Raw genomic sequence first — 17,688 nt, forward strand, 5'->3', positions numbered from 1 at the left:
AAAGACTGAAAAAATCAGAGAATTAAGATTTTATGTTCCCAGCAGAGCACCGATGCTGTTTACAGAAAACAAGTAATGATATTCCAGTGCACCCTGGTTGCACATAATCTTTTTTGTAACGGATTGTGAGCTGGGATAGCTTGACCCTGGCTGATGACCTCTCGCAGAGACCCATGCACAGGTACTTCACATTAGAGGCCAGGAGAAACAGGCAATCCATCCCTTTTTGCTCCATAACCCAACGTGGCATGGATTCCCCACCTCACTGATGTCCACTGGTCAGGTCAGCTAGGGTAGGGGTCGGATTAAGACCCTTAGATGCAGAGGTCTCTATAAGCTGTAGACACGGGACAGAGAGCTCTGTTGGCTGGTTGTATCCCTGCTAACTGTAGTGGGATTTTTTACACACAGCTCATGTGATGATACCCCCACACAGACATCTGAACATGGATGTTTTCAATCTGCTACCTGAATCCTGAGGTGAAACCTCACCTTCTCTTCTTTCTCCATCATCATGAGGAGGGTAGCCATAGAAAAATCTACCTTGAGATGCACTGAATCTGTAAACAGAGAGCAGCATAATATAGATCACTGTTTATTTTTATAGTGAGAGCTGCAGCTCTGAGGATGATTCTGTGCTCTGGGACTTAGCTCCTCTCCTTGGTTTGTAGTCCCAATATCTTAACCTACAGGAGGTGCAACTTGTTATTAGTTCTTTGGTGTTTCTCGGTTAGAAAGCTGGTAAAGTTCCTAAGGAGTTGGAAACTGCATTCTTGCAGCTCAGCTTCAAAGCAGGCAGGAGGCATCAAGGTTGATGGGATCCAGCTTTGGAAGAAGTTTCTCCTGTTCTACCAGGTGTAGTCCCATTGACTCTGTCTCTGGCTTCTGTCTCACAGGCCATGCTTATCGCCGGTGTGACCTGAACGGGAGCTGGGAGCTGGTCCCAGGCAACAACCGCACCTGGGCAAACTACAGTGAATGTGCCAAGTTCCTCACCAACGAGACAAGGGAAAGGGTAGGCAACTGCATTTGTGCATGGAGCATGAAGTGCTGGCCTCATCCAGGGCTAACCTAAGGAGCACTGTCTCAGTTAAAACCCTTGATGAGCTCTAGTTTGCTACCTCCTCTTGGAAACTATGTCCAAGCTTGCCAAAGCCACATTTTTGGTTTTATGGGGAATTACTTGAATTTGAAGTTGTCCTCAAAGCCAGAAAGGGTTCCTCCAGCTGCCGTGATGCCATTTGTAAAAAGATCTTGGGGAAACTTGAATTGGGCTCGGGGACACTAAGAAGTGGTTGGAGGTTGTTCTATGCCATTGAGACCCCCTTTTCCCCACCAGGCAATCGTTTTGCTACCAGGTTGTTACCAAAAATCCCAATGCTCATGTGCTTGTCTGCGCTGGGGATGTACAAACACAGAGCTAAAAGATGTCTCAATCAAACCAGTTAGCAACCCGGCTTCTGCAGGTGATTAGCAGATAACCTCTTGGTTCAGAGGTATAAGTTAAAGATCAGAGGTTTTATGCGGTCTTTTGATTGCAGATGGGCAGGGACAAAGTCCTCTGCTAAAGCAAATTAACATGTAAGAACAGAGCTTGAACTAATCCTGGTGTATCACAATTTTGAAACAGGGACACCAGTCCAAAGTTAGGCAAAGGATTCATAGCACATGGAGAGGGTTTGGTATGCTCCGGGGCGGGGGGGTGGAAAAAAGAGAAAAAAAATCTATCTATACATCAGATCCGTGGGCCTTATTTTTACATAAATTCAGGGGATTGGCAAAATAGTATCTGGTATATAGCGAGGCAAAAAATTCTTACCTCTGGGTGTGAGCCCAGCTGGGTCTCTAGTAGTGCTTCTGAATGTCTCCCAAGCTGAGCGCATCACAGAAGCAATTCTGTGCTAACGTGACAGCAAAACTGTCAATGGAGTCACCTGAAAGGATGTGACCTTGTTTCGCAGAGAAAGGCATTTCCACCCACACATGGTTGCTGCTCTACTTCTGTAATTCGCAAAGAATTTAGCAGAAACCTCTGGTTTCTCAGTGGTGCTTGGAGGATGTTCTCCTTGGATATAGACTATGGCATTAGGGACTGATCATTTGCAGCAAGGGTTATTTTCAGACGGTTGGAGATAAAGATCTAACCACAAGCTTCATGGTGGGTGGGGAGCAGGCTTGAAGATGACACACAGTCCCTTTGGGAGAATGCTCTTAATTTTAAATCCAATCACAGCGTAGGCTGGTTTTTGGGGTTTTTTTTCTCAATGGTGAAGCAACATATGAATGAAGTTGTTTAGCAAGGAAAAAGATTATTTGAGCATCCACATGTATTATACCACACAGACAAGGAACACACAAGGTTGTATACACCAGGTACTGCTCCAGCTACCTAATAGCAAAGTGTATTGTCTCAGTGCTGGAAGACGCTCACCTTTAGAACAAATTTGGTAGGACTCATCTTTTCCTAGTCCCTGTAGTGGAAAGGACCACTTTAGACCCAGAGGTTTCTGGGGTATGTATTGGAACCATTGAGCATCTTGCTCACACTGAGGGCTTTACTGAATTACACAGCTTCTTGACCTCTCTGAAGTCATTTCCCCTGTCCCACCTCTCCCAGCCATGTCTTGTGGTGGGAGTCATGTGCTGCAGACCTCTCCATCTGAGCAGGTCTCTTAGATTTCCTCTAGGGAAAGGAGGTCCTTTCTTTTAAACCTCCCATGCTGGCAGCTAGGACTTGGTCAAGGTAAATTGGTAGGGGAAGTATGCAAAAAAAGAAGAGTTTTCCATTTATTACTAGCATGAGGAAGAAATAGAGACTTTCCGTCCCCAGGCATCCTAGGTTGGCAAAACAGGCTGAAAGCAAAGCCTGTTGTCCTGGGTTTCATGGATCTGTATCCTCGGTTATATATATCTGTACGTACTTCATGATGCAAAAGACTTCATTTTTATTCTCAACTTCTGCTGTTACTTGGAAAATTACTGCTCCTCTTTATGAGCCCTTTTAATGAAACGTCCCAAGATTATCACCCTCATTATTCTGTACACAAGGCTTAGTCATCTTTTGCCATGAGTTTTCTGTTCTAGCTACACAGAGATGAATATAATGATATCTAATGGCAAGACAAACTAGCCCATCATCATTGTTCAGATTAAATGTGCAACATGGTATTGCCTAAGTGATGCCTGCCCAGTGCAAAGAATATTAGAAAAAATTGAAGTTTCCCACAGCTTTGGAATTGTATCTTGATTAACAAATGCTTTTCAACTGCAGCTATTATTATTATTATTATTATTATTATTAACCTTGTTTTTGCAAGAGGTTGCTTTCCTCTGTCCGGATGTGCACTGACCTCATAGTGATACTGCATTTTGTCATGTAGTTGCCTTGTGTTACCATAGGGGTGCCTCTGCCTTTTAGTGAGAAGTCAAGCAATGCATATACTTCTACTGCAGGTCTGTTGGGCCTTCTGGTATGAAAAACACTGTGGAAATAAAAGAGCAAAGGAATAACCTTTTTTTCTTTCTTACTTGGGTGATGACTTTCAGAGAGCAAGGAAAGTCTCTTGTCGTTCACACCCAAGAGTGGTTCTGAAGTGCTGGTATTAATAAATCTTCCTTTGATTTTTTTTTTGAAGTAAATATGTCAAAAGATGCCAGAATCAGGGAATTTGGCAAGATAGACTAGTTGTCTGAAGAGAGAGATTGTTTTCTATTATTATTTCTCCCCATGGGGAACAGCATCTTTGCGTCACCAGTAACAGCTGCATTTCACCAACATTTCGAAAGGAGATCGTGGGCTGACTCCGAGTAAGACAGCATCTGAGCAGATGCAACCAGAGGAACGTTTAAGCAACCGTGCATTAGAAAGCATTAGGAAAAAAATGTCTGTCTGTGACCATCTATATATAAGCCTCTGCACTGCTGTCTCTAGAAATAGGCCTGTATCCATAGATAACTATATATTCAGATACACACACCTAAATAAACACCCACGTTCATGTGCACACACATATATATATGTCCATGTATGTTTGTTTAGGTGTGTAGTTTTCGCATTTTAGCCACTGTGGGATAATTATAAGATTGACCAAAGCAGCAAACAGAGGGCCAAAGAGAAAGTCTCTGTCTTTCGCTACCTTTTCCTGAACCATATAAATAGGATTATTTCACACAGAGCAGCACGGAAACCGCTTTCTGAAATTAGCAAAGTATGCTAAAGCCATCAGAGCCAGGAGAATTAACAGCTCGTAACTGCCCAGTGAGCAACTGCTCTTGGGCGGTTTTCTAAGGGAAAATTAGCACTGCTGAAGGGTGCCAGATTGACAGCCCTGAAGATTGATGTCTCCTCTTTAGCCAGGAGAGCAGGTAGGCTGCAGCTCGCTGTTGAAGTGTGTTTCCCCAAATACCTTGCAGATAGCGTTAATCTTGCCATGAACACCCATGTCTTGGGCACGGTCTGTAGAAGGCAGCTTTTAGCAAGGGGTAGGAAGGAGTTTGGTGGGAAGGTGTCTTAGCAGCGCGCCATGGGAAGATAAGACAGTTTTCTTTGTGTCTTTGGGACAGTGCTGAAAGCCACTGCTATGCCACAAGCTGCTTCCCTGAACCCTCATGTTCTGCTGTTAAGATAAACCATCACCAGCGCAGCAGAGATGGTGGAAAATCTTGTTCTCCCACTCCTTCCCCAGGAGCCATGCATGGGCACCCTCCATCCCAATCGCACCTTGGATCTTCAGAAAATCTCCCTGTCTCTGAACAGATAAGCTGAGAGATCCGTGGCTTCCCACTCCAGCACCCTGACCAGGCAGCTCTGCTTTGTTCATTTTCCATCCAAAGTTTAAAGACAGTAGGGGAAAGGAAGGAAGGGGAATGGGTTGGCCGGCGTTCGCTCCTTGAGGAAGGCAGTGTGGTTAAACACCAGCTGTTTGTCTGTCTGCTGTGCACTTCACGTCGCTGAGCCACAAGCTGCTGAACATTGGGAGAGGGTATAGAGCACTGCTACATAACCACTAGATGATGGGCACATAGATGTGTATATGTATATATGTGTGTGTGTATATATATTCTATAATTGTTCTGTTCTTACACTCTTCCCTAAGCATCTGTTCCTGGGCATGTCAGAGACAGGGAGCAGGGCTAAAAGGACCTTTGGTCTGGCCCAGATTGGCCATTTTCCTTGCAGCTTTCTTACGGTTCTCTTAAAATTAGAAGTCAGGGTGATCTGTCTTCCTGAAGCTCCTCAATCTTTGGATAAAATGTGGCACACATGGGAAGTCCTGATGTTCCCCTGGCATTAGCAGGCAGCTTTTTAGGCAATTTCTCTCCAAAAACCATAGTATCCTTCTGACCGTGGACCCCTTCCCTTTCACACTGCCAGCCAAGGGCAGAACCTTCAGCATGGTTCTGACCAGACCATTTTTCTGGTCACCTTTTTAGACGCTGGCAGGAGTAATGGCATATTTTGCTCAATAAGCAGAAAATTCCCTCATTCCCATCTCCCCAAAACCAACACTGTCCTGGTTTCAACTCTTCCAATTCTCTCCCCCATCCCAGCGTGGGGGAGTGAGCAAGTGGCTGCATGGGGCTTAGTTGCCGGCTGGGGTTAAACCACAACAAACACTAATGCCAAACACATCCTTTTTTTTAAAACAGGTCAAACCTATCCTGTTTTCAAGGATGAGCTTAAGGGTAAATATGACCTATATCTACTGAAATCATGGGGAAGGGGAATATGAGCCAGCAACTTGGGAGGTTAGCTCAGCTTGGAAACCACCGACCTCGCAAGATGGACCATCCTAAGATCTAACCCCAGCCCACCAGTCCTGTCTTCACCTCCTCTTGCTTGTTTATATCATGGTGGTTTTACTGCTTCTAGAGAAATCAGAGAGGCCTCAAGAATCCATCACATACCAAACACAATGGGAAAGGCACAGCATGTTGCAAGGCTGCTTTATCTAAACTCTGTCATTCAAATATCTTCTATGCCTGGCCTTTGTTCTTGGAGCTCTTTGGGGTCCTTTTAAAACCCAACAACTTTGTGTAGCCTCAAACTGATGGCATAAAACATGTTTACACAATGTATACTGTTATACAGATGAAATGCCATCAAAGTGTCATACATTCACATCATGAAAGATGGGCAGATGTTTTAAAGTACATGTAGGAATAAAAAAATACATCATTGAGATGTGTTCTTCTTTTCTGCAAGCAACCCTGTCATGCAGTTCTCATTTCATGCCTACAGGTTAGGTCTAGCGGGTTCCAGTAAATGCTGTAGCATCTTTTAGTGTGGTGCTGCTGATAATAGTTTATGCCTAAAGTCTGCTGGGAAAGTCTGGTGGTTTATAACAGCAACATAATAATACTCCACATGAAAACACAAGGGTTCTCACAACACAACACAGAGGGTCAGATACAGTCCCCTTGTAGCCCTTATTTCACAGAATCACAGAATCAGTAAGGTTGGAAAAGACCTTTAAGATCATCAAGTCCAACCATCAACCCAACACCCCCATGCCCCCTTAACCTTGTCCCCAAGTGCCACGTCCACACATTTTTTGAACACCTCCAGGGACGGTGACTCCACCACCTCCCCAGGCAGCCTGTGCCAATGCCTGACCACTCTCTCAGTACAGAAATTTCCCCCAACACCCAATCTAACCCTCCCCCGGCACAACTTGAGGCCGTTTCCTCTCGTCCTGTCGCTGGTTCCTTGGGAGAAGAGACCAGAGCTACTAACCCCCACCTCACCACAACCCCCTTTCAGGCAGTTGCAGAGAGCGATGAGGGCTCCCCTCAGCCTCCTCTTCTCCAGGCTGAACACCCCCAGTTCCCTCGGCCGCTCCCCATCAGACTTGTGCTCCAGACCCCTCCTCAGCTCCGTCGCCCTTCTCTGGACACGCTCCAGCACCTCAACGTCCTTCTTGGAGTGAGGGGCCCAACTCTGAACACAGGATTCGAGGTGCGGCCTCACCGGGGCCGAGTCCAGGGGCACAATCCCTGCCCTGCTCCTGCTGGCCACACCATTGCTGATATATTTAACCGTTGCTGGCCCATAGTAGATTCTTAAGGACAGTTTATGAAGGCTGGCAAGAAAAGAGTGTTCTTGTCCCTACTTATAGCCTTCCAAGACCCTGCAGCTGTGGAGCATTCTGAGCCTGTGCTTGTAGCATAGGATTTGGAGAACTTGTTTCTGTTGATGTGAACAGCAGATTTGGGGCCCATTTTTTCTGTGGCCTCCCTGATGTCCTGTGGCTATGAATACTGTAGATAAACTGGGCATGACATGGAAAAGCGCTACCTTTCATCAGTACAGCTATGGGGCACCCAAAGAGCTCAGCTGGCTTCTGAGACATGGGTCTACTCCCACCCTTCTCCTTTCTCTTTTGTTTTTTCATAGACTGTTCTATAGAGCTGAACAACTCTCCAGCAGTTGTTCTGCAGTTAAGGGGTCCAATTTATTTGCCTCCACTTAGACATCTGGCACCACTGGAGGTGCATTACACTACCTACAGTTTTAGCACAAGGCTGGCAGGTATCTGAGACCCATGCTCTTCTGGAACAGCACCTGGGGTCCATGTGGGTACTTACAGACATCTCATACAGCACTTAGTGCTTATGTGTAGGTAACTGGATCTGAAGATCTCTCCTTGTTGACTATCATGTGAACATATACACTCAACACACAAGGAGAAGCACACTTACACATCTAAATTGGGGTGTCTTAGTCTGAAAGCTGACCCCAGTCGCTATCCAGTTTGTGAGGATCTGAAGTGCCCGGCATCTCTATAGGTGAGGGAAACAGAATTCTGTAGCAAAAAGTCCTGTTCAACACCCAGTGTTTTCCCTTAGGCTTTGGAAATCGGTGACTGTTTTGTGCCTTCTCCCTGACATTAAACTTTTTTAGTTACATCTTTTTTTGTAAAAAAAGACAAGCAAAGCAACAACTAGAGCTAGTGACAGAGGCTTTCTGGAATTGCTTATCATTCAAAGCAGTAAAATGCTTCCTCTGCTAATTTCAAACATGTCATTAACAACCTCTGAATCAGCAGCTTTGAGAAACTTTGCAGATACTTGATCTGGAAAACCCTTACATATGCTTCCATCCTCATATACTGCTAATCCCACCCTTCAGCATAGCCTGCCAACCCCTCAAAAGACCACTGGATCCATTTCAGCTTCACAACCTAGATGTTGCAGACTCTTGCCTTTGTGTCTCACAAAGGGGGCAAGAAAAAGGATGAAAGGAGAAAGCTGGATACAGGGCACAGTGCAACGATACTCAGATACTCCCTGTGACACTGGAAGGAAACAGGACACATGAACACCAAAGCCCTGAAGATTTCATCCACATGCTGAAGCATAAGTTATGTTTAAGCCCAGAGCTAAATGAGACGTCCTAGGGTGTATGAGACAACTGTATGGGAATTGCAGATACAACATGAGACCTACAGGAAACTCATTCCCTTCTGTAAAAGCAGTTTGAAGCCAGACAGGACACTTGGGTCTCTAAAATTACATGACACACATGGAGGCACAACTGAATTTAGTCCTAAGGGTCACAAGACCTCTTACCTGAGACACAAATGGATGGGACTTGCTATATACTTTTAAACACCTCGATTTGATCTGTTCACCCTGGACTCCTCTTGTGACAACCCAGTCAAGGCAGCTGATGGCTTAGGGCACCATCCTGTGATTAAAATAGATGAATTGCAGCCTAGAGCACCCCTTTCTTACTGCTGCTGGGACCTCAGGTGGCCAGTGCTGATGGAGCCATCCATACCATCTAAAGTAGAGGACTGCATCCACTATGGCAAACTCCGTGCACCCATACTAGAGTTTGAGGGAGCAGAAATGCCCTTCACACAGACTGTCCTACAGCTGGCTGCAATGCAACAGTGAAAGCACAGCCATGGTTTCGCAACGGATGGGGCCTCGAAACCCCATGCCTGGTGCTCTGATGTGGCTCTGAGCTGTCCTGCAGAGGAAAACAGTTTTCCTCTGGATTCAGATCAATGCAAATTATCTCCCCATTGGTGGAAGTGGACAAATTAGGAGTCAAATTAAGCCCTGAGCACAGTATGAAAAAGTAACAGCCAACTGCTCTGAGGGTCACACACCTGGAAGACGTCCAAACCACAGGGAGTGGGGAATGCAGGGACCCTTGTGGGAGGGGGGGCACATTCAGCCCGTGGATGCCCATGGTGGCTAAGCTTTGTTTATTTTGTTTTTTCCATGCACTCTCTGAGTTCACGCAGAAGCCATCGCCAGCTCTGTTTTGGTTTCCTGTTCTCCCAAAGCCACCAGGCTGTTGTGAAGTTTCTACCCTGAGGTCAGGCTGGTGGAAAGCTGAGATGCAAAGGGGAGCAGAGAGGAAGTTTCCCACCAAATCAAGAGGGAGAGAAAAAGGAGATCTCGTTACGGGTTCAGCACGCAATACATCTGAAATAGTACTTACGTTTTTTGCGGTTCGGTCTATTGTCAGTCTTTGAGTTATGGCTGGAGGGAGGTCAGGAAGGCAGGATCAGGTGGGCCAGCTTGCTGCAGACAGATCATTTCACCTGGCTATACAAGATAGATGGCTGTGGTTTGGTGGAGCTTTGCAGTGTGTGACCAGAGAGGATGAGGGAAAGGAAGTGCCCTGAGGCTGTGCAGTGCCCAAGAGCACCACAGAGCGTGAGGACGCATTGTGCATGACTTGATAGGAAGTCATTTCATCAACCCCAAAACCAGCTCAGCCATGTCAGGGGGGCCTCATCCTGCCCAGAACCCCCCAGGAGCAACCATGACTGGCTCAGCCACGTGAAGGGAAGGCCTTCAGACCATTCTTCTGGAGGCCCTGTTGGGGACAAGTTGGGTACTCCTTAGGGAGATGGCAGATGCAAGAGACACAGAGAAGCTGGAAGAGACAAGAAGAAAGGAGGGATCAGATACATCCCACACCTTCGCCATCATTATCTCATCCCAGCAGGGCATGGGATGGAGGAGGCAGAGGGCAACATTCAAGGACACCAGTTTTGAAACTGATGTTCCTTCATCTTGGTACTGCATTGTGAGTTTTACATTATTTTGCTGATAATCCCAGCCCCTGGAATCACAGATATTGAGGTTTTGTCCGTCCCGTTTCCCTTTAGCTTTTTTTCAGCTTTTCGTTTTTCAGTGCATATGTGTCAAGAGTTGAAAGACTGAAGGATTACCGCAGGAGTCAGATTATATGACAGAGGTTAAAGTATCACACTTTTTAAACCAGGGTCTCATGGTCTGGCAAGGCCAGAATTTTGAAGGGTGGGTTGCCTCCTCCAACAGGTCAGTGGATGACCAGTGATGGTCAGTCTGTCTTCAGGGTAGATTTATAAGAGACACCAGGTACAACTCCCACTGTAGCAGGATGATCTAGTAGGTAGTGCACTGTCTTGAGACTATGGAGGTCCAGGTTGTGTCCATGGCTTGGCCATGCATGACCTTTGTGGTCTTCTGTGATTTACTTAAACTCCCATCCATCTCAGCTCCAAAAAGAGGGTCCTTAGATGATGGAGGTTGTTGTTTCTGTTGGCAGACTCAATATTTTGTTACCTGGAGGACCTCTCCTGATTCAGCATTGTGGTTTCCACTGAGCTGGGACCTCCCTTGTGCTAGGAGATGGGTGACACCTGGAATTGCCTGTAGAGCTTTTTTTTTTTTCCTCCTGGGTAAATCCAGGTCTCACAATTCCTGAGGACAAACACACCTGGGAACTAGCAAGCATGAGCTGCCCTCCCAAAGGCTGCCCTGTGCAGCCTTTTGGAGAACCTCAACCTTTTTCTCCTGAGGCTTTCCTCAAGGACCTAATCCCCCCATGCAAAAAATCACCTTCCCCAAAGGCTCCTCATCGTGACATCAAGTAAGATTTGTGGCACCTACGCCTGCAAGCAGGCACAGCAGCGTGCATGCATGCATGCATGTATATGTCTTGGCAGTTCTGACTCAACATCCTTTCAAAAAGAGGCCCTGTGGTTAATCAGAGGAATTAACCACAGCCTCTGAAAACGTCCTGCCAGCCAACCAGCAGGCGCTTCGCTAGGCCATTGCTACTACAACGGTGTCGTTGTCTGATCGAAGCGTGGATCTTTCCGGTTAGATTTCTGAATGGGGCTCAGGAACGCCTTTGTCCAGCTGGGCATAGTAATGTCTCACAACTGGGGAATTTCCAAGAATCCTAAACGTGGAGTAGTTTTTTTATTTTTTTTTAAACTTTCACCGTAGAGGCAAATGTTTTCCAGTTCAAAGAGGATTCCAGCTTGGCAGTGGGAAAAGTGCAGCAGGCTTTGAGGGGAAGGAGCTTTTTATTTTTCCCTTAAAGCTCTCGAGTCTGTTCACATTGGCTTTTAGTGTCTGCTGCCTGTACAGATATATAGATATATAAAAATACGCACATAAACACACACACACGATTAATATTGGCAAGCACACCACTCTACCAATGGAAACCGCAAAGAAACATTCGCATATCTGGGGATTCTGATGTAACAGAGCTGAGGTTTTGCATTCCAGGACAGCATTTCTAGCCCCAAATCAAAATCAGAGCTGTCATTCAGAGCCCAGCGTTACTAATGTTATTGCAACCCAGCGGGTGGGGTGAGGGAAAGGAGGGAGGAGGGGTGGGGAGGGAGCGAGGAGAAAGACGTTGAATTGGTTGGTTTCTTCAGGGTTTATTTCTAATTTCAGATGACGAAAGGCGGTACAAGGTAGGATGGTGGGAGGCATTTTAACCCTTTTCAGGCAGAGATTCAGTAATTCCTGAGTTAAGCTGCATTCCCCAGCTCAGGACGAAGAAAAACATCTAAATATTTAATAGAAAGCTCAGGGTTTCCAAGACAACTCTAAAATATAGAGGGCCAAGAGATCTAAAACCTACTGCAGGATTAATTACTATGAGCTCTCCCGTGACAGGACCCTTTCCTATGGGACTTTGGCAAGTTAAAGTTGTGTCTGGATTGGATAACCACAGTCATATGCTGCTTTTGATTTTAAAAATGAAAAATAAATGCAAGTGATTTCTTCTCACATCCCACAGTCAAAATATATCCTCCCCATGTTTTCTGTGGTGGGTTGACACTCCACCAGCCTGGACATCAGTCATTCAGCAATGGTATGGCATAGCCTTATGACTACATTTTACAGTTCCAGCAAAAATCCCAGGTCAGCGGGCATTTTGTTCAAGCAAAAATTGCCAAGTGATCTCTGGATTTGGCTGAGAGTTTGTAAAGCGCTTTGGGTTCCTTTGGGATGAAAATGTTGCAAAACTCCCAGGCATGGGATTAACCCAAGTCCATCACTATTCCCTTGCAAAAATCCCAGCTCCCCCCAGTCATTAGGAAAGATGAATACCACTTTCCTCGTCAAAAAGACAGATGTCAAGTGTGATTGCCAAAAGGTTCCCCGACCCAGAGCTGTACCCCCCAGCAGGTATGATAGCCTGAATCTCTGTGCTGCTACCATGGTTGTGTTACGATGCAGTAGGACGCGTTCTAATGTGACGCTATTTTTTCCATCATTTGTACTGCAGGAGGTCTTTGATCGCCTCTATTTGATTTATACTGTTGGATACTCCATCTCTCTGGGATCCCTCACAGTTGCTGTCCTTATCCTGGGATACTTCAGGTAGGCGGCTCTGTTTCTACCTAAGTGAGTTGTCACTAGACTGGAAAAGCCTGGGGCTTTCCTAAAGAATAAAACTGGGGTGGCATGTGCTTCTTCAGCAAGCCACAAGAGGTTGCACCTGTGCTTTGGGCTGTGTTAGTGTCACTTAGGTCAAACTTCCTGGGGGATGGTGGGTGGGATGTCTGAACTTCTTCCCCTTGCCTGCAACGGAGTTTTCTAGACCCTCTTTATAGCTAATGGGAACAGGGGTGTCTCCAGGAAGAGGTTTGTCTCCTTTGGATGACTGTCTGGGGTTTTCCACTCCTATTACCCCTTCAGATGACTGGCTTAGATTTAGGTGGCTCATTTTTAGATAGCTAAAGTATCATAAGGGAAATTCCACTCTAAACCCAAATATTCATGAAGGATAGACCAGTGGAAGGGGACCCCCAACCATGAAAAGTGCCAGACTGACTCACCCAGTCTCCTCATGCTGCTGCTGTACCTAGGGTCCAAAAATGACCGCGCTCCCTCCTAACTCTGTTTTTCTGCCCTCTGTCTCCACCACCCCTGCCAAGGGACTAGTCATGCCCCTAAATACCGTTTTGAACCCATGTCATCCATCCCTCAGACCTGGCTGTTGCGTCTCCTAGCTGTTGTAGAGACCAGGGAGGGGAGGCATGAAAGGTCTTGCTCACGGCTAGAAGTTTGTCCTTTGGGAAACCACCCCCGGCTGAGCTGCAGGTGGAGCAGGGTATTGAGCCCCGATCCTCTGAACCCCAGATTTGCCTCCCTTCGGTGGCGGGCAGTGACTTCTCCTAGCAGACAGCAGGACCCAGACAACGGCTGGGCAGGGAAATTCTCCACGCAGCAAACCCACGTGTGGTGTCTGCAGATGAACTCAGCAGCCCCCACCGTGCAAGCTCGAGCCGAGCCCTGGACACGTACTACTGGGAGTAAAACGCACGGCCTCGGGCTCTAAAAGCGCTGAGCCCTCTCTGCAGTGCGCAAAAAGGCGTCAGGGGGATTTGCTTGGGTAGCAGAGCATCCCAGCGCCCAAATCTGTGGCACACCCAAGCCAAAGGGGACTGCAGACCCCTCCTGGAGGCACTTCACAAGATGTAGTCCCAGAACCCATCCCCGCCACCACCCTCCTGTCCTCTCAACCCTTCCCCTCCTGTTTCATTTCCCACCGGACACTGGCAAGGTTGTTAAAATATTTCATGTCCATGTATGCAAGAGTTCCTCTTTCTTCATGTAGTCAGAGCACTTCACTTAAAGCCCAGACCACATGGGTGACTGTGCTAGAGCATTTTTGTCCCGAGGATCAAAGCAGCAGCAGGGATCAAGCCAGATTTTCTTGTGGATAACACGTAATCCAGAAATTCACTGACTACATTTCAAAAGCCCACCTTCAGCAGTTCCACTCGTTGTAATTTGTATTATAACAGCACAGGAAACAACTGTTGTTACTGTGACAGTCTCCCCCAAAGGAGAAAAAAAAATCTCACAGATATTTTATTTCCATTATTGGATCTGGGGATTTAAGAAAGTATAAACCCAGCAATAGATTCATACATGACTAGCCAGGCAACACAGCTGTGGGGGACAGAAGGGGACCCCGATGGGTCGGTTAGCTCCTTCTTCTCCCCAAAGGCAGGATCACCGTTTCTAAAACACACCTCGTAGCTATGGCTCTAACCCATTCACATCTTACCATCCAGCTTTTCCCCCAAAAGGATCTTAAAGCGCTTTACAATCAGCATTTGTGGGGTCATTGCTGCCATTGCTGGGGTGGAGCCCAGAAACTGCTCGGTATGACCAAGCAAACCACAGGGTCTCTAACGGCAAAGGAGGAAACAGCCCAGCACACCGCAGTTACTGCTATAGCTGCTGCTGAGTTTGGAGTGGGCGCAAAGATTAGCAATTTGCAAGAACCTCTGCGGGGTTTTAAGCGGCCACAAGTTCAGTAGCCTTTGTAGTCCACTCCCTCTGCGCAAAGTGCAGATAAAGGTGAAGTTTTTAAGTGCAGGGTTTGACTCGGAGAGGGGTAGAGTTGTTGGAGGGATGGATTTAGCAGTGAAAGGGACACGCACGGGATACCCACTTCAGTACCAGCGAGCACTGTGCACGTATCCTGCCTGCTGTCTGTCTGTCTGCCCAGGACCACGACTGCGTGTGTGGTGCGCACGCATTGCACGTGCACCGGACGCCGGGGACGCGCTCACCGTGCACACACTGCGCGCAGGGGTGCGCGCGCCCTGCGCACGCTGCCGTTGGTGCACCGCACACGTGCTGCGCACCGGCTGTGCACCCGCTGCGTTCGTCCTGATGGTCCCCAGATGTGCAGACCCTGCACCTGTGCTTCATACTGAATGCACCGCTCGCTGCCTCCAGATGCACGTGCACTGCACACACAGCATCCTGCACGTGCAGACTGGTACTGCACAGACACTGCGTGCACACTGCACTCCAGATTTGAGCATGGATATCACATATATATCACATACCCTCCTCCGGCTGCATGTGCACTGCACACAGGCTCCTCCAGATGTGGACTCACTGCCCACGGCATGCATGCTCACTACCCATGCCCATTACAGGCAAAACACATCCCTATTTCTTTCCAAGATTTCCCAGTCAGAAGTAAAGGATCTTAAATGGGTAGAGGCACAGCATCGTCCTGATGAGAAGTCAGCAGCAGCGCGCTGTGACCAAGCCCCTGGAGTAGGTATTCGTTCATTTACCAACCCCAGGGGTGAAGCAGGAGTGCGGGGCAGCAGTGGCACTAGCACTGCTGCCCCGTGGTGGCACCGTGCTGATGAGAGGAGCTGGGGCTCTTCGGAAGCAGAGGTGACCCTGAGTCTGCTCAACAGACGGGCTAAACTTCTCCCACCCTTCTCTGTCTCCTCCTCCAGACGTTTGCACTGCACTAGAAACTACATCCACATGCATCTGTTTGTCTCCTTCATGCTGAGAGCCATGAGCATCTTCGTGAAGGACGCAGTCTTGTACTCTGGGTCAGCTTTGGAGGAGATGGAACGGATTTCAGAGGAAGACTTGAAATCCATCACTGAAGCACCTCCAGCGGATAAATCGCAGTTTGTGAGTATCGCCGGAGCAGCCAGTTGACCAGGCTTTGTGCCTCTCTCCTCTCTGCTCAACACCTCACCTCTTTCGGGAGGATTTTCCACCCTACTGAGGGACAGCAGCTCCCCCCCCTTTCCTCACCCTCCACAGTCTGTCCTCATCTCTTCCCACTCCCTCTCAACCCTCTGGCCCAGAGGGACTGCCCAGCCCCAGAGCTAGGGAAGAGCTGTTCCCCATGGCCATCAAAGCTGAAGATCATGGGTTACCTTCAACACACACAAGAAACCTGAGCCAGCTCAAACATCCTAGTGGAGTGGCTCTTGCAATGTGGCAACAAACTTCCTGCCTATGTATTCATCTGGCTTCTCAAGCCTTTCACAGCTTGTGCTGATACCAGGCACCTGGCCACTAACACCCCTGCATAAAATCAACACGTGTGAAATGTCTCACTGTGCATCCAAGTCCCCCCAAATGGAAATATTTTATCGCGTTTCCTTCCCATTTCAGAGGTCCATTTCACTAGCTGGGTGAGTCTCTGGCTGCAGCACTCAACACACTTCAAAACACTCCCTTTTTGGAAAGAACAGAAAATGTTTTACTGCATTGTTTTCTGTTTGTCCTTGGGCTGGACTCATTATAAGGAATAATTGGGATAATATACTGCAGTCTTTGAATATTAGCAATTTAATGGCACTTACCATTCTTCCGAATTGAAAGACAAACAAATGATGAAGGCGACAATTAGTGTATGTCTTTTGTTTCCAAGTGAAGCAGGAGCTTCGCAATTATTGCCTGATGCTCCCTGGTTGTGGGTAGATGGTGATTTTTTGTAAGTATAAAAATTATTATTAAACCTGGATAGGGATTTTTAAAGTGATTTTCCTTCTATTTCACTTCATCTGTAAATAAAATGGGTGTAAATGTGTCCATCTTTTACATACATACATATACATGTATGTATGTCTATAATATGTGCATATTCATTATATATATATAGGCTTAGCATAACACCTGTGCCAGAATAAAGAATTCTCTTTTCATTTACAAAGTATATATTGACATTTTCTGCATGTCGCTTGTATTCCTCTCAAAGGAAGGGGTAGCATGGAGGTGTGCTGCTGCCGTGGAATGTGTTTGGTAGTCATAGGCTTCCTGTGAAATCGAACTACCCGGAGTCGCAGCATTTCTATAGTGACAAGAGGTGGCTTTATGTGCCCTTTTGTACCAGTTAATCCCATGTGGCACTATTGCTTTGCAACCTTTCTCTAACAGGGATGAGGAATGTTGGAAGAAGGGTGGCTTTGCCCCAGCCTGTAGAAGGGCAGGGGAGTGTTGAGTCGCAGTCAAGGTTTTCCTCTCACAAGAGCAAAGGACTGCAGGTCAGTGTGGAGTGAGAGGTCAGCTTATGAGCCCATTGAAGATCAATGTGTCCTGGAATTCTCTACCAGGTCTCCCATCTTGCAGCTCAGGTCTGTTCAGAAAACACCTTGATGTTGTGGGTCAAATCTTCCAGCTTGTTTGCTCTTGGAGGAGCAGTCGCCAAAGCCTACAGCAGCCATCTAGGGTGTCTTCACACTCATTGAGGAAGGACAGGCAGCCCTGGAGGACCCTATCTTGGACATCCATGACAGGATGGGTTGACTCACCCTCAACACAGTGCCTGTATCTCTCCGTGAGCTGAGGAGGTAGTCGTATTTCCAAGTGATGTGACTCACACCAGGTCACCCACACCAAGGTGACTTGGACACAGCCCTTTGTCCTTTAACATGGGCAAGAGACATAGGCAAAAGATGAAACACAGCTGCCCTAGGAAGTGTGTGAACCTCTCATCACCGGGATTTGGAGAGAGTAGGATCAGGTCAGCATGTCTCCACACATGTCCTGTCCTCCTGCACCTCCCAACTCACCTGCTATTGGAGACACAATGTCAGGCTGGGGGGGAAGCTTTCTTCTCAGGTGTTCATCTCTTCTGTTCTTACG

At 47.2% G+C, this 17,688-nt stretch overlaps 1 protein-coding gene across 1 annotated transcript in view; it reads left to right on the forward strand.

The window, feature by feature from the left end:
- Nucleotides 1-17,688, forward strand: part of LOC104626110 (parathyroid hormone/parathyroid hormone-related peptide receptor-like) — a gene marked incomplete at both ends in the record, with an annotated part of 53,181 nt that overhangs the window by 20,315 nt on the left and 15,178 nt on the right. Inside the window, 3 exons of the mRNA XM_010293940.1 lie at nt 897-1,015; nt 12,545-12,639; nt 15,537-15,723. Coding sequence (XP_010292242.1) covers nt 897-1,015; nt 12,545-12,639; nt 15,537-15,723 — 401 coding nt within the window. The remainder of the gene's footprint in view (nt 1-896; nt 1,016-12,544; nt 12,640-15,536; nt 15,724-17,688) is intronic.

Source organism: Phaethon lepturus, unplaced genomic scaffold (assembly GCF_000687285.1).
Source record: "Phaethon lepturus isolate BGI_N335 unplaced genomic scaffold, ASM68728v1 scaffold9589, whole genome shotgun sequence".
Lineage (NCBI taxonomy): Eukaryota > Metazoa > Chordata > Aves > Phaethontiformes > Phaethontidae > Phaethon > Phaethon lepturus.